The 24,825-nt window shown below is 45.3% G+C and overlaps 1 protein-coding gene across 2 annotated transcripts; it reads right to left on the reverse strand.

Moving 5' to 3' along the window:
• Window positions 1–2,455: 2,455 nt before the first annotated feature.
• Window positions 2,456–23,489, reverse strand: LOC144513844 (zinc fingers and homeoboxes protein 1-like). 2 transcript variants are annotated; one of them, XM_078245039.1, is made up of 10 exons: window positions 23,135–23,489; window positions 21,601–21,874; window positions 19,987–20,206; window positions 18,146–18,790; window positions 16,701–16,827; window positions 14,594–15,565; window positions 10,621–10,890; window positions 9,451–9,582; window positions 7,215–7,681; window positions 2,456–2,909 (listed from the first exon to the last, which is right to left on the reverse strand). In XM_078245039.1, the coding sequence occupies exons 2-9, from the start codon at window positions 21,743–21,745 to the stop codon at window positions 7,223–7,225; spliced, it is 2,970 nt and encodes a 989-aa protein (XP_078101165.1). In that variant the 5' UTR covers window positions 21,746–21,874; window positions 23,135–23,489; the 3' UTR covers window positions 2,456–2,909; window positions 7,215–7,222. The 2 variants fall into 2 exon arrangements, with proteins under 2 accessions (XP_078101165.1, XP_078101166.1); XM_078245040.1 differs by lacking the exons at window positions 2,456–2,909; window positions 7,215–7,681 and adding an exon at window positions 13,689–13,728 and having other exon boundaries at window positions 9,457–9,582.
• Between the last annotated feature and the right edge of the window lie 1,336 nt (window positions 23,490–24,825).

Consider the following 24,825-nt stretch of genomic DNA (forward strand, 5'->3'; position numbering starts at 1 on the left):
TTATTTCCTGTTGTCCGGTCAAGTCCACACTAGTTGATTGTTGATCTCATACAATCCAATATTCCAGTCAGATTCCCTGTGTTCACTCAGAAGGAACCACTGCACATGGGTAGCACTTGTTATGACATTTCGAGCATGTTTAGAGGCTTAAAACAGGTTTAAAACGTGCCCTGTTTAAGCCTGTTGGGTGCTAACGCTAGCAGGAGGATAACACGGTGTAGGCAGCACCGATTGGTTTAGTTTTTTTTGCTACTGACAGCTCTCCTAATGTACAAACAACAGAGCTACGGCTTGAAATCGACCGGAACTCTCCGTTAACCCTCCTGTTGTCCTCGGGTCAAATATGACCCACTTTCAACAGTTCTCTATATCAGAAATTTGGGTTTCTTGCAACCAAACTGTCAAAAAAAAAACTCATAACGTGGATGGTTCCGTACAACGCTCTTCACAAGTAACATTAATGATCACTACTGTCATTGAATTTGGGCGTTTTATTCAATGTTGTAGCATTTGGAAAAGAAAATGATAAAATAACATTGAAAAATGTGACATATGTCGGAAAAAGCTTCAAAAACATTGGGAAAAAAAAGCTTTTTCCCACGTTTACTTGTTTTTTACAATTTCTTTCCCTTTTTCATGGTTTTTCTCACTTTTCTTCTGCACTTTTTTGACGTTTTATTTTTTTCCAAACAATGTTTTAAGCTTTTTCCGTCATTTTTGTCCCTTTTTTCCAACATTCTTTTATAAAAAAGGGCTATATAACTGAATAAAACACCCAAATTCAGTGAAAGTAGTGACCTGATCATTTGTTTGATCGCGTTCTAAAGTATAGTGTACTATTCAACTCTGGTTTTTGTTTAAGAAACTCGCAATAGAAATGGACTTGGCGCCCATATATCGGGGAAAGAACAGAATCGGGACAATAACGTAAACGAGAGGGCATCGTGCTGCGTTCAGGTGCTGCTGGAAAAACACCTTGTGTTGCCTTCCCGTCGACAACATCAACATAGTTAACGTTTTGGTCGTCTTTTGTCACTTTTTGCGTTTTTTTCTCTCCACATTTTTAAAGCTTTTTCCTATTCTTTGGTCACTTTTTGCAACGTTCTTGTATCAGTTATTTTTTGAGATTTTATGTAATTGTAGCCTAGAAATCTAGACGCATCCTGGCGGCAGCAAATGTAATCTGCAACCAGCGTCCGTCTAGCAACTCAACGTTGGCTCGCGAGCTGGAAAAACCAAACTCTGGCCGGGCCAATCACATCGTGTAGAGAGTCGGTGGGCGGGGCTTATGGCTGCTGCACAGCGGTCTTCTGGAAGACTTGGAGTTCAGCTTTTCTTTGAGAAAAGAACAAAGAACGGCACTGAAGTCATTCTTAAAAAAGGATGATGTGTTCAGAGTTTAAAGTGTAATCTATCAACTAGCGTTGCTCTGATTGGTTGGAGCACTATCCTATTGCGTGCAGAGGGAATCTGAAAGACAACCGTTGATCCCGCCCCTTGGATTGAGCCCAGCCAATGGGGAGTTCCCAGACCCAACATCTGGATGTGGGTCTGGCTTGTCAGGCTACTATAACTGATAATTTCAGGGTTCATACGTTATGGAATTAAAAAAAAATGCTAATTCCAGACCTGGAAAGGTTTCGGAAATGTAAAAAGACCCAGAACGTTTGGGAAAAGTCATGGAATTGTTATTTATACACAGCATAATAATGTGATTAATAAATGTATTTTCACGTCGTCTTAACCTCACCGTTCTATTCGGGGCACGATATTACGAATCCCACTATGAACAACATACATTGCCATTCATTTTATTGTTAAACCTCTGAGGGGGAAACTTAAACACAGATTTCTATTCTTATTGTATAATGTCGACTGACATTTTCAGGACTACATAGTCATGAAAAAGTAATGAAAAGTATTGGTTAAAGTGCGTATGAACCCTGTCATTTATTTCACCTGTGCAGAGCGTTGTATGGAAACATCCACGTTGTTTTTTTGACAATTGGGTTGAATGAAAACCCCAAAATTTCTGATGATGATTGAGCTGAGGACAACAGGAGAGTTAAGGTAGATTTTCCCTTTAAGGAGCGTCAGCGTCTGTCGTTAACGTCCAAGCGGAATCAAAACTGAAAGGACCCAAATACCTGCTTAACATGGAAATAATCACCATATTTAAAAAAGAAGTCATATAGCATTATAATATAATAAGTGTAACGGATTCAGCCCCCGTTATATTTTATATGTCGTCCAGACTTTTTAAAAAATACAAAAAAGGTAAAACGCAGACGTGGAATTCATTCAATCAGAACTTATTTCTTTTGATTTCAAAACAAGATTTCTTTATAAACATTATGTTACTAATATGGTTTGACAAACCGTTTCTTTCAGAACTGCAAAATGTTTTCATAGTTTGGGGGAGAGGACGTTCCCTCGAGCAAATGGTCCACTATTCAGAGAAAAGATTAGTTTTTTTATTAATGAAAAAAACCGTGCGAGGTCTCGCCCTCGGACTTTAAAAACATTGATTCATTTCATTATTTTTTTGTAAGAAAAATGACACAAAAGGCCAAAATAAAAGCCCCTGTCATTCCCGCCAAAATAAAAGCCTTGTTTTTTTTTTTGTACAGGAAACGTTTGCCGAGTCATCGTGCGCGATCGATTGGTCCCCACAGTTAATCGGCAGAAACCAAACTACATCCTGATGCTTTTGTCCGTTAATTCAGCTCCGTCATCTCAGTGCTTCTCAGCCGCATCGAGGCACAAACCCGTCGTTATGGTAACATTATCTGAGCTGCGGCTCTCTGTCGGAGCTTCCTGCGGCCATCTTTAGGTCCCGACCCACCGGCTGAGAAACACTGACACGTTGTCGTCTCCAGAGTGGGGGGGGGGGGGGGGGAAAGTTGATGCTGCGGAATAAAAGAAAAAGGAAAAATGTTTAAGTAAATGCGAAAGGGAAGGTTGCCGACATCAAAAACATGAAAAATGTCAAATCTGATTTTCTTTTTAAATCCCTGCAACGTGTCCTTTCAGAAAATACATTTATCAGTCCCTCCAGGAAAAACGTGATTATGCAATCGCAGCCAAAGGCCGCGGGGGGGGGGGCACACATTTTTATCAAATACGCCACAGTTTCGCAGCATAATATGCGGGGCTTGCATGATTTCATAATCCCCGCATTTACGTTGCAAAAAAGTCCCAAATATCTTAGCAGAAAGTTTAAAAATGTTGCGTTTACTTCACCCAAGAGCAGCTGTTTCCCCCTGTAGCCATGGGAACGTTATGAAGTGACGTTATGAAGTGATTACATGACGTGAACATCATCGAAAAGCTGAAAACCCCGCGATGAAGCCACGATGACACCGCAGCTATCCCGCATATTCCATCGCTTTTTTTACGAAAACGTGTCACATAATCAAGGAGTTTAGCCCGTAACAATCACAAAAAAAAAACTCCGCATTATTCTGGAAGGACTGGTTTACTTTAGATTCAGATTATAATTATGTTGACACCATTAAATGCTCCAAATGAACCGTTTATCTACTTAATCCCTTCGCCTCCTCCAAAAGGGTCCTAAACTACCATCTTAACCCGTGTTGCCTTCCCTTCAACCTTGAAAAAAACCAACATTTTTGACGCCTTTTTTTCCACAATTACCGTATTTTCCGGACTATAAGTCTCACTTTTTTTCATGCTTTGGCTGGTCCTGCGACTTATAGTCAGGTGCGACTTGTATATCAAAATATATATAATGTAACATGTTTTAAATGTTATTTCATGCTGAAAACATTACCGTCTACAGCCTCGAGAGGCGCTCTAGGCTTGTGAGGACTATATGCTGCTCCTAAAGACAACTGAGAAAGAAAAGAAACTGCAGGAGACTGCAGGTAGTAAAACACGCAGCCGAAAACGGTAATCGAGCAGCAGAAGGAGAGTTTGGAGTGAGAGAGAAACTTGTGAGGGACTGGAGAAAAGGTTAGTCTCACTGCAATGAAGAAAACAAAGAAAGCTAGTCGCGCTGAAATCCAGATGGCCAGAGCTGGAGGAAGGAGTCCACAGATGGGTGCTTGAACAACGTGCTGCTGGGAGAGGCTCGTCAACAGTGCTGTTACGTTACGTTAACATAGAGACACCTACCGTATTCAGCCCCTTGTTCTGGGGGCTGTTGGGTAGTTTAATAACTGTTAATGTGTTACGTTAACGTAGAGGACACCTACCGTATTCAGCCCCTTGTTCTGGGGGCTGTTGGGTAGTTTAATAACTGTTAATGTGTTACGTTAACATAGAGACACCTACCGTATTCAGCCCCTTGTTCTGGCTGCTGTTGGGTAGTTTAATAACTGTTAATGTGTTACGTTAACGTAGAGGACACCTACCGTATTCAGCCCCCTTGTTCTGGGGGGGCTGTTGGGTAGTTTAATAACTGTTAATGTGTTACGTTAACATAGACACCTACCGTATTCAGCCCCTTGTTCTGGGGGCTGTTGGGTAGTTTAATAACTTGCCTTTCCAGATTAAATGTCTGTTCTTGGTCTTGGATTTTGTGAAATAAATTTCTAAATAAATGCGACTTATGGTCCGGAAAATACGGTAGTTTTTGCTTTTTCCAACGTTTTACATTTTTCTTCTACACATTTTCAGCGCTTATTTCTACGTCCCATATTTTCTGATATAAAACAAACATTTAAAACGGGTCAATGTGACCCGAGGTCAACACAAGGGTGAGTCTTGGATTCACTATCTCGTTCATTCAGTCACTGGTTGGCGGGGTTTTCATTTCATCGTGCGTATTAACATGTCACAAGTCGTAGCGTAGTAGCCCACTTGTGTCCTGCAGGCACAGGGCCCGTCGTGTGAGGACAGCAGCGTTTCCTGTGGTTCCTTTTGTGCACACTACACATACAGTTGATGTAAAACATTATATATATATATATATATATGACCTGACGCTGATAATCACACGCCATGCTGTTTACGTTCACGCACTTGATTTTTGTTCAATAAACACGTGGAAATGGTTCGTCTCCCTTATTTGTCACGGCTCAGGAGCATGACGCGTGTATGTCGAACACACTGACTTTTTTCGACATACTATACTATGACTTATTCATCACTTTTGTCGACATACTACTATGACTTCTTTGTACTTGTTTCGACATACTATACTAAGATGGGAGAGGAAAGTATTGCTGGACAGATGTCTTGCATTCGACAAAGCGGCCAGCAGCATCAGGACAGTCTCAGTATCCGCAGGAAGATACATCAGGATAACCACAGTGTTCTGGGAGCTGACACAACTTCAGTATACAAGAAACACGTCACTCTAATGGAGGACAGTATCTGGACAAGGTGTATAAAAAGGTTCTACTCTGTGCGTTATATGATCTACATTTCATTGTCCTATTCATATGAATAAAGTGCTTTATTTTTGTATCGTATGTCGGAAAAAGTTATATATATATATATATATATGTCGAGAAAGGTCATAGTATAGTATGTCGGAAAAAGTGATGAAAAAGTAATAGTATAGTATGTTGAAAAACGTCGTCGTATACTATGTCGAAAAAGGTCATAGTACAGTATGTCGAAATGTTGAAAAAGTCATAGCATAGTATGTCATAAGAAGTCATGGTGTAGTATGTCATAAGAAGTCATAGCATAGTATGTCATAAGAAGTCATGGTGTAGTATGTCATAAGAAGTCATAGCATAGTATGTCATAAGAAGTCATGGTATAGTATGTCATAAGAAGTCGTGGTATAGTATGTCATAAGAAGTCAAAGTATGTCATAAGAAGTCATGGTGAAGTATGTCATAAGAAGTCATGAGTATGTCATAAGAAGTCATGGTGTAGTATGTCATAAGAAGTCATAGTATGTCATAAGAAGTCATGGTGTAGTATGTCATAAGAAGTCATAGCATAGTATGACTTCATAAGAAGTCATAGTATAAGTATGTCATAAGAAGTCATGGTATAGTATGTCATAAGAAGTCATGGTGTAGTATGTCATAAGAAGTCATAGCATAGTATGTCATAAGAAGTCATAGCATAGTATGTCATAAGAAGTCATAGTATAGTATGTCATAAGAAGTCATAGTATAGTATGTCATAAGAAGTCATAGTATGTCATAAGAAGTCATGGTATAGTATGTCATAAGAAGTCATGGTATGTATGTCATAAAAAGTCATAGTATGTATGTCATAAAGTCATAGTAGTATGTCATAAGAAGTCATGGTGTAGTATGTCATAAGAAGTCATGGTATAGTATGTCATAAGAAGTCATGGTGTAGTATGTCATAAGAAGTCATGGTGAAGTATGTCATAAGAAGTCATGAGTATGTCATAAGAAGTCATGGTGTAGTATGTCATAAGAAGTCATGGTGTAGTATGTCATAAGAAGTCATGGTATAGTATGTCATAAGAAGTCATGGTGTAGTATGTCATAAGAAGTCATGGTGAAGTATGTCATAAGAAGTCATGGTGTAGTATGTCATAAGAAGTCATGGTGTAGTATGTCATAAGAAGTCATGGTGTAGTATGTCATAAGAAGTCATAGTATGTCATAAGAAGTCATGGTGTAGTATGTCATAAGAAGTCATAGCATAGTATAGTATGTCATAAGAAGTCATGGTGTAGTATGTCATAAGAAGTCATGGTGTAGTATGTCATAAGAAGTCATGGTGTAGTATGTCATAAGAAGTCATAGTATAGTATGTCATAAGAAGTCATAGTATGTCATAAGAAGTCATAGTATAGTATGTCATAAGAAGTCATGGTATAGTATGTCATAAGAAGTCATGGTGTAGTATGTCATAAGAAGTCATAGCATAGTATGTCATAAGAAGTCATAGTATAAGTATGTCATAAGAAGTCATGGTATAGTATGTCATAAGAAGTCATGGTGTAGTATGTCATAAGAAGTCATAGTATGTCATAAGAAGTCATGGTGTAGTATGTCATAAGAAGTCATAGTATAGTATGTCATAAGAAGTCATGGTGTAGTATGTCATAAGAAGTCATAGTATGTCATAAGAAGTCATAGTATGTCATAAGAAGTCATGGTATAGTATGTCATAAGAAGTCATGGTGTAGTATGTCATGAACAGATTACAGTGGTTAGTTGCAGCCCTACACTAACACTTAGACTGCGAGTGTAAATGAATACCAGTTTAAATCTCTCTGGGTTAAGTGAGAAACAAAATCAAAGCCTCACCTGTCTGCTCATGTCTGCTCTTCTGCCTGAGGCTGTGATTGGCTGAAATCTTCAGATTCCTCCTGGATCTGAGGCTGTGATTGGCTGCCGTCTTCAGATTCCTCCTCTTCCTCCTCCTCCTCCTCTTCCTCTTCCTCGTTACAGTTGTCATCAGTGGCCTCCTCTCCTTGTTCTTTCACCTCCATCTCTTCTTCGCTGTCTGCATGCCCTGCCGTCGCTTCCTCCGCTTCCTCTTCATCCTCATCCTCCTCCTCCTCCTCCTCTTCCTCCTCCTCGTCCTCTCCCGCGGCCTCCTCGTCGCTGAAGGGCTCCCTCCCCTCCTCCGCCCGCCTGGCCGTCTCCGAGAACCAGTCCCTCACCTGCTCGTAGCTCATGCTGGACTTTGTGACCAGGTCGTCCAGGTCTCGCTCGCTCAGGGCTCGGTGTTTGAGGTAGTAGTCCTTCAGGAACGACTTACCGGACTTCACCTGTAGGACGGAGAGACGTGAATTAACGGAAACACATAATACTACTACCATTAACCCTCCGGTTGTTCTCGGGTCAAATTTGCCTTAGTGGTCCCCTAATACTGTATCTGAAGTCTCTTTTATATAGACCTTAGTGGTCCCCTAATACTGTATCTGAAGTCTCTTTTATAAAGACCTTAGTGGTCCCCTAATACTGTATCTGAAGTCTCTTTTATATAGACCTTAGTGGTCCCCCTAATACTGTATCTGAAGTCTCTTTATATAGACCTTAGTGGTCCCCCTAATACTGTATCTGAAGTCTCTTTATATAGACCTTAGTGGTCCCCTAATACTGTATCTGAAGTCTCTTTATATAGACCTTAGTGGTCCCCTAATACTGTATCTGAAGTCTCTTTTATATAGACCTTAGTGGTCCCCTAATACTGTATCTGAAGTCTCTTTTATATAGACCTATTTGGTCCCCTAATACTGTATCTGAAGTCTCTTTTATATAGACCTTAGTGGTCCCCTAATACTGTATCTGAAGTCTCTTTTATATAGACCTTAGTGGTCCCCTAATACTGTATCTGAAGTCTCTTTTATAAAGACCTTAGTGGTCCCCTAATACTGTATCTGAAGTCTCTTTTATAAAGACCTTAGTGGTCCCCTAATACTGTATCTGAAGTCTCTTTTATATAGACCTTAGTGGTCCCCTAATACTTGTAGTTCGATTGTTTATTAATAAATATTAATAATATTTGAACCATTAAATACCTTCAGTAAGTAGGGGTGGGAATCACCACAGGCCTCACGATACGATATCATCACAATACTTATGTCACGATACAATATTATTGAGATTTTAAACATATTGCAATATTCTGTGATACATTGCAGTTTTTCCAACTTCAAATTTTTCCAAATTTCAATGATGTCCCCAAAAGGAAACTTTGCCAACATCTGTTTTATCTAAAAAGATACATTTCTCTGTTTGTTCATCTCACTGCAAAATGGGATTGTCAAGCAGACAAACTGACCAACACATATATAATAATAAAAGATTGATACTTGGCGTCTGTGTATCGATACGGTATTGCCACGAAAATATTGCGATACTATGCTGTACAGTAAAAATGGACCTACGTAACGAAGTCCGTTCACTGCTGGCTACAAATTAGCAATCAAACACAACAAAGGCTGTCACTTCCATGGCGTTTTGAGCTAACGTTAGCAATCAAACACAACAAAGGCTGTCACTTCCATGGCGTTTTGAGCTAACGTTAGCAATCAGACACAACAAAGGCTGTCACTTCCATGGCGTTTTGAGCTAACGTTAGCAATCAAACACAACAAAGGCTGTCACTTCCATGGCGTTTTGAGCTAACGTTAGCAATCAGACACAACAAAGGCTGTCACTTCCATGGCGTTTTGAGCTAACGTTAGCAATCAAACACAACAAAGGCTGTCACTTCCATCGTGTTTTGAGCCAACGTTAGCAATCAGACACAACAAAGGCTGTCACTTCCCTGGCGTTTTGAGCTAACGTTAGCAACCAAACAATCATAGATAACTAAAACGTTTGCCGGATCCCTTGGCGTTATGCCGTAAACCGTTTTAAATCTGAGCATGCGCAACTCACATCGGGCAGTGACGGTCCCTTTAGGCAAATGTGTGTGGGACTCCAGGCTGCACACATGACTGTTATAAACCAAACACGTCTCTGTTATTAGGGTGCTTTAGTTTGAGCCAGGTGTACCTAATAATAAACTACTCTAAGGAGACAGACAGACCTTGATGGTGGTGGCGCCCCCCTGTGGCGAACGCTTGCAGGGGTACGGCCGGCGTGTCCTACGAGACCAACCACGGAAACGCTTCCTGGACTTCTTAGGGGTCTTCGCTCCGCCGTTCAGCGCCTCGTCCACCTTAAAAATACATACATTCATTTAGGTTAAAGGGTCCCGTGACATGGTGCTCTTTGGATGCTTTTATACAGGCCTCAGTGGTCCCCTAATACTGTATCTGAAGTCTCTTTTATATAGACCTTAGTGGTCCCCTAATACTGTATCTGAAGTCTCTTTTATATAGACCTTAGTGGTCCCCTAATACTGTATCTGAAGTCTCTTTTATATAGACCTTAGTGGTCTCCTAATACTGTATCTGAAGTCTCTTTTATATAGGCGTTAGTGGTCCCCTAATACTGTATCTGAAGTCTCTTTTATATAGACCTTAGTGGTCTCCTAATACTGTACCTGAAGTCTCTTTTATATAGACCTTAGTGGTCTCCTAATACTGTATCTGAAGTCTCTTTTATATAGACCTTAGTGGTCTCCTAATACTGTATCTGAAGTCTCTTTTATATAGACCTTAGTGGTCTCCTAATACTGTATCTGAAGTCTCTTTTATATAGACCTTAGTGGTCCCCTAATACTGTATCTGAAGTCTCTTAGGATGTGCCATTTCTGTGTCTGTAGCTTTAAATGCTATTGATGAGGAGAGGGGGGGGGGGCCTTGACCAACTGCCACTTTGCTCGTTTGAAAGCCATGATGTCTCTTTCTCATGGACGGGCCAAATTCTCTGGGCGGGCAAAGCAGAGAAAGGGGAGGTAACCTTTCCCCTTATGACGTCATAAAGGGAAGAGTCCTGATTGGCCCATCTGAGCTTTCATTTCCTCAAAGGCAGAGCAGGATACCCAGGGCTCGGTTTACACCTATCACCATTTCTAGCCACTGGGGGACCATAGGCAGGCTGGGGGATCTCATATTAATGTTAAAAAACCTCATAAAAGGGAAATCTTCATGCCATGGGACCTTTAAATCCAAGTAACTGTACGTCAAAGTGGGTTAGGGTTAGACTTAAGACTTTTACTCCAAGTAATATTCTAAAAAGTGACTTTAATTTCAACCAAGTAATTTTCTGGTACGATACTTATACTCGATCCGAGACAGAAAGGTGGTTTTACCTTCCCGCTCTGGTAGAGGTAGTACCACTTCAGGTTGCTGTTCTTGCAGGCGTAGCGCGTGTCTCCGAACCAGTTCACGATGTACGTCCTCGGCAGGCCGCTCTCCTCCGACATCTGGTCGTACTCCTCGGCCGTCGGCCACTGCGTGCGCACGAAGGCCTTCTTCAGAATGTGGAGCTGCTCCGGCGTCTTCTTCATCGCCTTCCTGCCGGAGGGCGGCGTGCTCTGCCGCTCCCGAGCCGAGGACGACAGCGCCGCACAGGACGCTTTCTAGGGGTGTAAATTACACGTTTAAATCACCATATCGTATTATAACGGTACAATGTTTACTGATATCACACAGTGTGTCTCTGTGTGTGTGTGTGTGTGTGTGTGTGTGTGTGTGTGTGTGTGTGTGTGTGTGTGTGTGTCAGAGTAACAAATGACATAACATTATTTATTATACGTTTATTGGATTCACAGCTGCTATATAGTGTTTTGACCTCGACAACCCAACTGCATTTTACCGCAAACTTGCGACTAGTTAACTTTCTAAAGAGTCGGGTCGGTGATTGTGAACGTGTGATTGTGAACGTGTGATTGTGAACGTGTGATTGTGTAAAGGTGTTCACGAGATAGATACCAACCTTTAGTGAACTAGTGAATTTCGTCAGCCGTCTTCTCTCCTTTACGGAGACAGACGCTGTGTGCACGGTGGGCTCGATGGTGTTTTAAGCCTCCAGTGTCGCCTTCCAGGCAGCTAACCCTCACCTTAACACTAACATAACTTCTTTGACATAACTATTGCCGCGCTGCCTGGAAGGCAACATTGGGGGCTAAAAACACCAAACACCTCACAGTGGGAGGAGCTGTGTGTGTGTGTGTGTGTGTGAGCGTGAGCGTGTAAGCGAGACACAAGTGACAGAGAGACGGAGGAGAGCAGGGAAAGGAAATGCAGAAGAACGTGTTTTAAATAGTGTTTAAGAAAAAATAATTATAACGAAATGCAATGTGCGGCGGCCGGTGTTGATAGTGAGGCGCACCGCCACACATTAGTCACATATGTGGGAAACACTGATGTCTCAGGCTGTACCACCTAGTGTCCTACAGTCTCTCCCCTGAGCTAGCTGTCTCAGGCTGTACCACCTAGTGTCCTACAGTCTCTCCCCTGAGCTAGCTGTCTCAGGCTGTACCACCTAGTGTCCGACAGTCTCTTCCCTGAGCTAGCTGTCTCAGGCTGTACCACCTAGTGTCCTACAGTCTCTCCCTGACCTAGCTGTCTCAGGCTGTACCACCTAGTGTCCTACAGTCTCTCCCCTGAGCTAGCTGTCTCAGGCTGTACCACCTAGTGTCCGACAGTCTCTTCCCTGAGCTAGCTGTCTCAGGCTGTACCACCTAGTGTCCTACAGTCTCTTCCCTGAGCTAGCTGTCTCAGGCTGTACCACCTAGTGTCCTACAGTCTCTCCCCTGAGCTAGCTGTCTCAGGCTGTACCACCTAGTGTCATCCAGTCTGTCCCCTGAGCTAGCTGTCTCAGGCTGAACCACCTAGTGTCCTACAGTCTCTCCCTGAACTAGCTGTCTCAGGCTGTACCACCTAGTGTCATCCAGTCTGTCCCCTGAGCTAGCTGTCTCAGGCTGTACCGCCTAGTGTCCTACAGTCTGTCCCCTGAGCTAGCTGTCTCAGGCTGAACCACCTAGTGTCCTACAGTCTCTTCCCTGAACTAGCTGTCTCAGGCCGTACCACCTAGTGTCATCCAGTCTGTCCCCTGAGCTAGCTGTCTCAGGCTGTACCACCTAGTGTCCTACAGTCTCTCCCCTGAACTAGCTGTCTCAGGCTGTACCACCTAGTGTCATCCAGTCTGTCCCCTGAGCTAGCTGTCTCAGGCTGTACCGCCTAGTGTCCTACAGTCTCTCCCCTGAGCTAGCTGTCTCAGGCTGTACCGCCTAGTGTCCGACAGTCTCTCCCCTGAGCTAGCTGTCTCAGGCTGTACCACCTAGTGTGTAAAGTAAGATGTAAACAATAAGTACCCCAAATCATCTCATCAACCAGACTCCATCTGTAACTTGTAAACAAAATAAGACAATCAGCTATCAAACAGAAAATACAGCATCTCTGTTCTCTGCAAAGACGAACTAAATTACCTGATTAATGCAACTTTCTCACGACGTCTCCCGGCCATTTTTCACCGCAGAAAGCTGCTCCCTGCCTGGCTAAAGCCAATACAGTTAGCCTCAAGAAACAAGGCGTCTGTCCCAACTAACGTTACGGTTCGGAGCTGCGACGCTGGAAAAGTACCACTAATCTACAACCTCAGTCTTATCCACCACTCTCTCGCCTGGACTACTGGAACTGACTGGTCCTCTAACTCAGTGATTCTCAAATGGGGGTACGCGTACCCCTAGGGGTACGTTGCGGTACTGTAGGGGGTACGTGAGATTGTGTCCCCACTTGGCCCCAGACTTGGCCCCCACATCATCACATCCCCTTCACCATACCTAGATATTGGCATGGTTGTATTTCAGTTAGTCTAATAGCTGGTTTGATTTGCATTGAGAGATGATCTTATGGAAAGTACCCCATGCCAATCTCTAGGTATGGTGAAGGGGATGTGATGATGATGGCACAGCTCATTGCTTTTGTGAGGTGTGTGGATATCGACGACATTTATGAAAATGTACTTTTTTGAATGACAGCATTAAAGTGATTAACTTCATTAAGTCAAGGCCACTCAATGCACGACTGTTTCACCGCCTTTGTGAGGACATGGGAGCTGAACACACACAACTGCTGCTACACACAGAAGTGTGCTGGCTATCTCGAGGGAGGATACTGAACAGGCTGTTGGAACTACGGGGGGAGGTGCACACCTTTTTGTCAGAGCAAAGATTTCCATATGCCACCCTGTTTGAAGATAAAGATTGGCTTGCAAAGCTGTGCTATCTGGCAGATATATTCAGCAAATTGAATGAGCTGAATGTGTGTCTGCAGGGCAAGGACACCCACGTTCTGAACCTGTATGACACGGTGGGGGGTTTTCTGAAGAAAGCAGAGTTGTGGAAACGGGCTGATGTGTACAGGGGGATCTCACCTGCTTTTCTCAGGTGGATGCTTTCCTCTCCTGGGGAGACCTGGACAGAGCACCAGTGAAGTCCATCATAGAAGAACATTTGGCCAACCTGATTGTGAGTTTTAACTCATACTTTCCTGACATGGAGGAGAAATCTGCACAGCTTAGGTGGGTGAGAAACCCATTTCTTTTGTCAGAAGAAAGCAGAAACAAGCTCCCTCTCTGTCACCAGGAAAAACTCTTGGATGTGACATCTGTGTGTGTGTGTGAGTGTGTGTGTGTGTGTGTGTGTATATATATATATATATATATATATATATGTTTCTTTTATCAAACATGTTTGGGGCCAGTCAAGGGGTACTTAAACGGCATGATCGGTTATCGGTAATGATACATTGTTTATTATTGCAAATGTTAATTCTTGCAAATGTTAATTATTGCAAATGTTTTTCATTTACAATGTTTTATAAATCTCATAATGATGGCACGTCACTATATCGTAGTCATAGCTTTTATATCTCAAATGGTCAGGGGGTACTTGGCTGAGAAGAAATGTGATAGGGGGTACGTTATTGAAAAAACTAACTCTTGTGGGTCGCCACCACTCGCCATACTCGTCCTTAGTGCTGCTACCTCTGACTCATTAAAACTGCATAGGCAGAGATCGGCTACATAGGCACCAATCAGCGTCAGAGCTAAGGCGGGGCTACAGATTAGGCGTCCCTAAAGAACCCGCGTATCCAACCATAGCTCCGCATTACATTAATTAATTTGCACGCAAGTTTTATTTATTTTTATACCGTGTATTCTCCGTGTAAATTCATGCACCGAACTGTGACGCCCGTACCGTTTCAATACTAATACATGTACCGTTCCACCCCTAATATATATATGTGTGTGTGTGTGTGTGTCGTTACACCCCCTACCGCTTTCGCCTTCTCCCCGTCCCCCTCGCCGTCGTCGTCCTCGTTGGCCTGCGCCGCCGAAGGTGTCTTCCGCCTCTCGGTGAACCAGGCGTCCACCTCGCGTCGCGTCAGCTTCGTCTTGGCGCGCAGGCGGCTGAGCTCCTCGTCTGAGGGCGTGTCCGACCTCTGGAAGCTGGCCTCCAGGACGAGCAGCTGCTCGGGCGTCTTCTCCTTGAACTTCTGCGGCGTGAAGTCGGGGAAGGCGTGGCGGAACTTGACCCGTGGGTCGCTGGTGGAGCCTGGCGGGGCGTTGGCGGAAGTCGGGGAGCAATCGCTGGCGTCGTCGCTGGAGTCGATGACGATGGTGGCAGTGGCCGCCGCGGCCGCGCTGTCACCATTGTTGGCACCGTCATTGAGGCTGCCGCTGGTCCTCGCTCCCCGGGCTCCTCCAGCCACTGGCGCTTTGGCGGGCGGCGGTTCGCCCAGCAGGACGTGGTGATCCTTGGAGTTCCTCTGGTTGTAGCGTGTGTCGCTGAACCATTTCTTTATCGCTCGCTTGGAGAGTTTGGTGACCTGCATGAGTCGCGATATCTCCGCCTCCGTGGCGAACTGCCTGCGGCCGTAGCTCGCTTTCAGCTCCGCTAGCTGCTCCTTGGACTTCTTCGGCTTGGCCGCTGCAGATGCGTCCGCGCCAAGCGCTGCAGCGCTAGCCGACATCTCTGTCTTTGATTCCGACGTGGACGGCTCGGCGGCTTTGGGCTGGTTGCCGGGGACGCCCGCGACCGTGAGCGTGATTGGCGAGGCGACCGGCACGGCGCTGTTGCTGCCGGCGACTTGCGTGAGGACGAGGCCTGGCTGGCCGACGATCTGGCAGGTCTGGAAGATGGACTGCAGGCCGTTGGTGGCGGCCGCGATGTTGGCCGGGATGACGGTGATGGTCTGAGGGACGGTCTGCACCGTGCCGTTAAACTTCTTCCTCCTCGCCTCCTCCACCTGCAGAGAGAAGGAGTACGAGACGTTAGCAACGGGAGCACGTTTACAAAAATTAGGCCTTTGCCACAGCTCGCCACACACACGTGGGAGACCAAAACATTGCTGAATGGAGGACGAAACAGCAACCTTCCCAACAAAGCCCTGCAAACAGCCCCAATAGAAGAAAATGGAGTTGGCAGAACACACCAGCACAACAGCAATGTGGGAGCATCTGAAACGGAGGCACCCCATTGTCACTCGTGAAGGAGACAATAACAAGTAAGTACTAACGTTGGCTAAATTAATGTCATGTTTCTGTAGTGTGTTGTGTAGCTTGAGCTTTGCACCCTTCAGTGGTGCTAGCTAACTATCTTAGCTCTCCGTGCAGTTTGTTTGTGCTAGGTTAGTAGCTAACGTTAACATTAGCTAGCTACTGGCGCTTAGACAGCTGTGTTTAGCCAACGTTAGTTATCATCTAATGTTGGCTTGAATGGTAGCTAGCTTACGGCTGAAGAACACAGCTATCTATAGTAGCTAACGTTAGCTAACCTAGCATGACCAAACTGCACAGAGAGCTAAGATGCGTTGGTTAGCCTAGCACCACCAAAGTGCACAGCTGCTAGATCTAGCTAACGGTAGCAAGCAGATTGCAGTAGCTTTTAACGTTATCTGTCTAACGTTAGCTAACTCACGAGTCACGACTTAACGTTAGTTAGCGTTAACTCATGCTGTGGTCGTTTACGAGTCAAATACATAACATTAAACTAACGTTAGCCAGCTTATAGTATCATGATTCAGTACGCTAGTTCGCCAATGTCAACTAATGGAGCCAAGCAATGTCCAGGCCAGGGCTGCACATAAGCTGGTGCGCAGTGCTCATGAATGAATGGAGGTTTATATGAGCACTGAAAACATTCAAATGATGCCTCTAACGTCCGTTTTCGGAGCATCAGAGAGAAGCGCAGGCATTTCAGTGGCACCGAAATCCGCGTTGCAATTCAGTCTGGTAGATAACGGTCGTTATTGACCGGTGCCGTATTAGCACCAGGTCTTTTACCGGGTAACATTTGACCCGAGGTCGTGAAGTGTGACCTGCAGCCTAAAGCCGGGCGTGGATGTGGATGTGGTGTGAAAAGCGTCTCTGTGAAGCACCGACCTCCTCTGGCGTCCAGCTGACTCCGTGCTTCAGCCTCTGGGCGGAGAACCACACTTTGATCTGCTCCTCGCTGAACTTCGTCTGCGAGGCCAAGCCCATGATCTCCGACACGGAGGGATACGGAAACCTACCGCACAGGAATCACAGTTGGACCGTTTAGTTTTCTACAAACTGAGCTGTTAAGGAAGTAAAAAAAAATAAAATAAAAACAGAGTGACTATTACTAGAGGTGTGAATCTTCACTGACATTCTGCAGTGCTCTGATACTAAATAAACTGGATACATACAACTACAGCACTGAGCACTTCCTGAATGTGCAAAACATAACCGAATATGTAAACAGAATTTACAGCATTAAAGTGTAAACAGAAATAATCAATTATGGCCCGGCCGATTATCGATGCAGCATCGTCCACGTCTCGATGCATCCATTATTTGATTCATTCAACACCTCCAGTAATTATTACCGTGGAGGGCTGCACGAAATGACGGAGATTTGTGATAACGTTGTTGAATATTACGATAGTACTTGCGATAAATAAAAAGATATCAAAGTGTACTCAGTCCTGCCTTTTCTGCTGCTTTCAGTATTCTGCTAAATACATTGAACATTAAAAAAGGAACCAGTGGAAGTGCAGTTTTCTGCCGATATTTTCTTTCAACTATCATGTAAGAAAGCTTTTTTTTGCACACCTCTTTTGTCGGGCAGCTGCGTAGGATATGATCAAAAGTAGCCGATCAAAAGCTTAGAGAAGAGTCCCGCACACACTGACCGTTACGCAAGCAATCATTTATAAATACGTTTCGGTCCCAGACCTTCATCAACTAACACAACAAATGTGTTTGTCGCGATATGTCGCAGCATTTCGCGATATGTTTATTGCGTCAAGTTGATATCGCGACGGCGATAAAAAAACAACAACAATGTATCGAGAATTTCTTTCCACCAAACCGAACCCCACGCTGGTCGACGTCATGACGGCGCCGTTGATTACGGGAAGGCGTTTACGTAGGTGGAGCGTTCAATGCAGCAGGCTGTGAGGAAGTGGAAATGGAACTGGTGAGCAGAAAAAGTGTTGTTTGGCAGTACTTTCAGTCAAAAGAAGGCCATTCAAGTCCAGATACATGTTCAATCTGCAATGCTGATTAGTCTGGTGGTGGCGAGGACCCTAAACAACACACAACATCACCGCTGTTACAACATCTGATACGAAACATCTGGAAGAATACGAGTTGTGCATGAAGGAATCTACAGACAGCTGCCAGAATGCAGCAACTTCATTGACCTACTCGGGGAGACTGATCAGTCCAACTGGCTTTTCTGCCGACGGTCGGCCGTCTGGTTGGCCGTCTGGTTGGTCTGCAACAGCCTTTAGTAGCCTACTTTATGGGATTATTAATCTAAAAGGCTAATATACCCCAAAAAGTGCGTCCCTTTGCGTTACCTGTTGTAGGCGCTGACGAGCAGCACGTTGTTGTCCATGGCCGTGTTGTAGGTGGGGATGCTGCTGATGGGGATGAGCAGCTGCGTCTGCGTCTGCTGGTTCTGCAGCGCCGACAGAACCTGCGCCAGCGTCCCGGGAGGCAGCACGCCACCGCCGCTGCTGCCACCTCCGGCCGAGCCACCTTTAAACTGCAGCACGTTGGAGCTGTTGACCACGATGCTCTGTGGGACGGCGTGCACCTGCAGCGGCGCGGACACGGGGATGAGGCGCGGAGGGGCGGCGGCCGAGGCCGGGGGGGCCATCGGGGCGGGAGACAGGGTGGGCGGCTCCGTGTTCTCATCGTCCTCGTCGTCGCTTTCCACTTTGATGACATCACTGGCGGCCGCCGCCTTGTGCGCAGCGACGGTGAACTTCTTGGGCTCGGGCCGGCTCCTGATCCTCATGATGGGCGTCTTGCTGAGGGCGATGCTCTTGCGGGACGTCTCCTCCGCCTCGTCGGCCTCCACTTTGACGAAGCTGCCGTCGAAGGTGAGGTCGTTGACCGTCTGCTGGACGACGGTCTCGTTGTTCTGCCTCACCATCGTCCGCGTGAAGTTGTCCTCGCCCGGGTGGAGGCGAGCGTTGTGGGCCAGCAGGGTGTCGTAACTGGACGGGGGAAGAAATGTGGGTTATACCAGTGTTTGTTTATTTTATTTCTTTAAAAAGGGACAACACACATTTATCAACATGAGCACAGAAGCCGCTTCCCGACTGGAGGGATTTTTGCAGTTAGTAGAACCAATGGGGACAAATTTGGGGATTATTTATTATGTTCCTCTGGCCACAGATCCTGTAACTCTTTCAGCTCCGACTTCAGGGCGGGGTCTTTTCGCTGTTCCCTTTTCCACATAGTGGTGGTTAGATGGCAGTGATTACAATAACAAAAGGTCAGTTGCTATGGCCACTTGGCCAGTGTGAAATGCAAATGGCAAAACCAGTTTTTGGGGGAGAGTGGTTAGTAGAAGTGGACTGTTCCTATAACTACGCTCCTGTAACTACTTGTAAATGTGCCAGATTTAGCCATACAGGCTCATTTTCATCTGCAGTCCCTAGCAGGTTGATGGCTTAAAACAAAAGATACGCTACAACAACACAACAAATACACATAAAAACAAGAAAGGCATTAATAGCCTCTTTCCGACCAAGTAGTCACAGGAAACGGCAAGCGGAATGAGCGTGACTAAAGTCGCTTTCCGACCGGAGGGATTTTTGCAGTTCCTAGAACCCTTTTTTTCCTCGTGGACCAATTTGGGGATTTTTAAGGTCCTCTGGCTGCAGTTCCTGTAACTCTTTCAGTTCCGACTTCAGGGCGGGGTCTGTTCTCTGTTCCCTTTTCGGCATAGGAACCTACATCAACGTCGGGTTTCCGGTACAGACAGATCAATGGGACATTTTTAACAATTTTTGCCATCTTATTCATCACTTAATTCACTTCTGACAACGTTTTAGGCGAGAAATGAACCGTTTAGATTTTGAATATAGGCAGTCTTGCGAAAACTGATGCTGAATTGACAATTTGCTTCAAAGTTTTCGGAGTTGAGAAGCTCCATGAAGTGAGGCGACAGCTAGCAGGCGCCTGCCCCGGCCGCTAGCTCGTCGCTGGGCCGGTCATGATGCTCAGAGACCCCGCTGTGAGCTGGAGGTCTCTCAGACCGCTCTCGTAAATAAGAGGCTTTTATTTCGCCATTGACGGTTCGTTTGTTTAAATATCACAACACATGTCCATCATGAGATTAACGGGAACCTGTGGTTAACTGTCTTTTCCACAAGCGTACACACACACACACACACACGTTCTATACCTCTTGGTGTGGTAGTCACACTCCATGCAGACGTACGAGGTGTTGGTGATGACGTCCGGATGCTCGGCGTCCACGTGCATGGTGAACAGGTTGAGCTCCGACGTCTGAAAGCTGCAGTATTTGCACTCGTACCCGCCCTCCGCCATGGTCAGGTCCAGGTAGTGGTCGGATGCAGGTCTTCCGTCTGCATTCTCGCCCCACTCCTCCAACAGACTGGAAACTACGGGTGGAAAGCACATGTTTTAATCACGACCAGATACCTAGTACCTAGGTAAGGACTACTAGCCAGTCAGAAGCAGAGTATGAGGGCGTGTCCTGACAGTAGCTAGGTAAGGACTACTAGCCAGTCAGAAGCAGAGTATGAGGGCGTGTCCTGACAGTAGCTAGGTAAGGACTACTAGCCAGTCAGAAGCAGAGTATGAGGGCGTGTCCTGACAGTACCTAGGTAAGGACTACTAGCCAGTCAGAAGCAGAGTATGAGGGCGTGCCCTGACAGTACCTAGGTAAGGACTACTAGCCAGTCAGAAGCAGAGTATGAGGGCGTGTCCTGACAGTACCTAGGTAAGGACTACTAGCCAGTCAGAAGCAGAGTATGAGGGCGTGCCCTGACAGTACCTAGGTAAGGACTACTAGCCAGTCAGAAGCAGAGTATGAGGGCGTGCCATGCTAGCAGCTAGGCGAGCATTATAACGTGTGTTCCAAAGTGACCACGTTTGTCTCTGAAGTAAAGGCTGGACTACAATAGAGCTGTTTGGAGCAGTTTGTGAACAGTGTTTTCTGTTGGAGATGGTGAGTCCCTTTGGGGGGGACTTTGGGCTTTTTCACTTTGTAAACCTATAACGTGCACAAAAAAAGATATATAACACAATTAAGGGAAAAAGCCAAAAAGAACTCAAGCAACTCAACAAAGCAACTAAAATATGATTTGACGTTTTCATTGCTGAACTCATCCACAAACTACACTATTTAATGAAAAGAAATAGAGATACAGCGGGAATTTAAAGTAGTACAGACGATACGTAACCTTGGAGATGTTTCCTTTCATTCGTTTTAAATTCAACGAGCAGTTTGTTATATTTTAGCCGAATACTGAAAGCAGCAGAACGGTAATATCGTTATGGCGATGTTCAACAATGTTATCGCGTATTGTCCTCATATGCAGCGCTAATATCACCCCAGATCGATGCATCGTTACACACCGTAGGACACCTCCGGAGACAGCCGCCACGCACGCACGCACGCACACACACACGAGCACACATACAAACAGACACACACACACACAGACCATAATGAAACACACCATACAGACCATAATGACACACACACACACACACACCATAATGACACACACACGAGCACACATACAAACAGACACACACAGACACACACCAGACAGACAGACAGACAGACAGACACACAGACCATACAGACACACACACACACACACACAATACAGACACACACACGAGCACACATACAGACACACACACACACAGACACCAGACAGACAGACAGACAGACACACACACACACACCATACAGACCATAATGACACACACACACACAAGCCCTAATATCAGTCCAGATCGATGCATCATTACACCCCCGTACCGGAAACCTCTGCGGAGACAGCCGCCACCCCGTTGCTGTCCTCTGGTTGGGCTGCGTCCGTGACGTACTCCATGTCCTGGTCCGAGTCCACGGCTTCCCGAGGGGGGACCATGCAGGGCGTGGTGGATTTCCTCCTGCTCGCCATCCCGAAGGCCGGGGGAGGGGCGATGTGTCGAGCCGAGTTTTAAAAGCTGTCTCAGTTCAAGTTGTCCTGTTGTGGCTCCATAAAGCAGGAGGCCGTCAGTCGAAATGGTTCCTCCGTTAGCCTTAGTTCCTGAAGACGGGAGAGGAAACAAAGTGTCGGCGTGTGGGACTGAAATGTTAAACTTATATATTTCAGGTTGAGATCACTTCAGTCAAACTCACCAGTTTTTTACTTTTGGTACGTTCGGATGAAAACAGACAAAATGAACGCTGGTGACATACATTACACACCTGGAACTGAGGAGTCTCAGTCCATTTATTACACACACACACACAGACATATACACACACACACACAGACAGACGTACACACACACACAGACGTACACACATATACACACACACACACAGACAGAGACAGACAGACACACACACACACAGACAGACATATACACACAGACATACGTACACACACACACACAGACGTACACACATATACACACACACAGACGTACACACATATACACACACACATATACACACACACACAGACAGACAGACACACACACACACAGACGTACACACACACACACACACAGACAGACAGACTGACACACACACAGACAGACACACACACAGACACGCATGCACACACACACAGAGAGACAGACAGACACACATACATACAGAGAGACAGACACACAGACAGACACACACACACACACACACACACAGACAGACACACACACACACACAGACATATACACACACACAGACTTTCTGCTACTTTTCACTTCTATAAACATTCCTCTGACTGCTTTTCTTATCTGGCTGGACCTTATCAATCAATATTTAACGATCTAAAAAAAAATCTGTTGCTTTAACAAGACTGAGTTGTGTACGCTGCACGTGGTTGTGGTGGTAAATGTGACAAATCAGAGGAATGGCCCTTTAAAGATGAAACGGTAAGATTTCTGAGCAACGTCCTGACGCCTGCAGCCTCCAGCATGTTTATCAAAACACTGAGGCTGCAGCAGAAAATGCACTTCCTGTCCACACACACACAGAAACGAAACACAACACACACGCGCGCACACACACACACACACACACAAACACAACACACGCCTACGTTAACCAGCACAGTCTAGACTCCAGGCACACACTAGTCTGTGTCTTCTCAGCTAGCTTACTGTCTGAGAAACAACCCGAGAAGAGGAGGGACAACAAACAGCCGTAGCAGCTCCATCCTACTAGCTAACGTTAGCTAGCTGAACGTTGATTAATGTTTTAACGGGTCTGTCTCCACAAGTGGCAGCGGATACGGTGTGTCGGTGTGTAACCGTGCACAGACACCGATATCAGGCTGCTGTGAGCCCGGTGTGTTTACCTGGTGAATCGGCCGCCGTTGTTTACCCGCATCTCGCAACAAACAGTTAGCTGGCTAGCGGCTGTAGCTTCGTAGCATCTCTGGTTCGGTGTGTTGATACGCAGTCTGAGTCTTCCGCCTTTTACCCAAATACACCGAGGATCCCATCTGCTTCAGCCCGGACACGGGGCCACGCCAACGGCCGGCGGGGAGCAAGCTAAGCTACCGCCCGTTAGCTCCGGTTTCAGCTCGCGCCGCTTCGACTCGCATCGTTTACTATGTCGCTTCGTTAATAAAAAGGACAGTTCAGTTAAAAAACAGGCAGCGATAGCTAACCGAATCTGACGATGGCCATTTTCATCGGTCGAGAAGTATATCCGGTTTGCACCTTTCAAAATAAAAGCTTAAACTAAAGTAGCAGTACTAGCCTACAGTGTAAATTACTCGTTATAGGTAAAAAGTACATGTAAACATCCCAAATTTAGCTTTTTTTTTGTTTATCTACGCATTTTGCCCTGTTTTATTTCTCGGTATATATTGTTATATATCAAGTTGGAGTTTTTCTATTTCATTCATATGCTTCTGATGTGAATTGGTGAGATTTATGATAGTTTCTTCAGCTCCTGTTTTCATTGTTTAGTGAATGTTGTGATAATTGAGTGTTTTCATGATTATTTTAATTGTTGTATTATGCACATTGCTGTCTGTATTTTTCAATTAATTAAATTTTTTTTTTGTGCGACAATTCCCTATCATTTATTTTGAAGGAAACCCTGTAAAGTGGAAACGACCGTGCGTGTGTACTGACGTCCGTTTGACACATTTATTTGTACGTCATTACGTCATGGACAGACGTCAGGAGTACGTTCTGTACTATCAATCAGAAGCACCCGGTTCACCGCGTACTGATGTGGTTATGCAAGAAGTTAGAGTCACATACTGTACCGGAGACACCGGAGCCTTCAGTTCACTCTCAGGAGAATTAAAAGTGCTCACACGACAATGCACGGGCGCAGGTTTAGTTTCTGTCCCCTCGTGCTCCAGGAAAGTGAAGAAAAGTGTGCGTGATATATCAGCATCACGTCACGTTGGAAGCAGCAAAACGTTTAATAAATATCCAAAATCCAAACCCCAAATTCATTCAGTACCCAGAAAACCAAGTGAAGTAGATTAGATGAATGAGGACCCCGACGCACACACACACACACACACACACACAGACAGACAGACACATATACGCACACACAGACACATACGCACACACAGACAGACACACACACAGAGAGACAGACACACATACGCACACACAGACAGACAGACACACATACGCACACACAGACAGACAGACACACACATACGCACACACACAGACAGACAGACACACACAGACACATACGCACACACAGACAGACAGACACACACACAGAGAGACAGACACACATACGCACACACAGACTCATACGCACACACAGACAGACAGACACACATACGCACACACAGACAGACACACACATACGCACACACACACAGACAGACAGACACACACACAGAGACAGACAATTACATACACACAGACACACAGACAGACAGACAGACAGACAGACACACACAGAGACAGACAGACAGACACAAGAACAGCTTCCCCACGTTGGCCACTCACCCACTTCTCTACACATTACATATTTATCATTCCAATATGCATCTTGCACACC

Source organism: Sander vitreus, unplaced genomic scaffold, assembly GCF_031162955.1.
Source record: "Sander vitreus isolate 19-12246 unplaced genomic scaffold, sanVit1 ctg355_0, whole genome shotgun sequence".
In the NCBI taxonomy this organism is placed as follows: domain Eukaryota; kingdom Metazoa; phylum Chordata; class Actinopteri; order Perciformes; family Percidae; genus Sander; species Sander vitreus.

Excerpts from the sequence above, each read along its gene's own strand:
- LOC144513844 (XM_078245039.1), bottom strand. The coding sequence starts at position 21,745 with ATGGCGAGCAGGAGGAAATCCACCACGCCCTGCATGGTCCCCCCTCGG. Across the intron at positions 9,583-10,620 it reads ACCTCTACCAGAGCGGGAAG|GTGGACGAGGCGCTGAACGG; the intron begins GTAAAACCACCT and ends TGTATTTTTAAG. Across the intron at positions 7,682-9,450 it reads GGGGCGCCACCACCATCAAG|GTGAAGTCCGGTAAGTCGTT; the intron begins GTCTGTCTGTCT and ends TCCGTCCTACAG.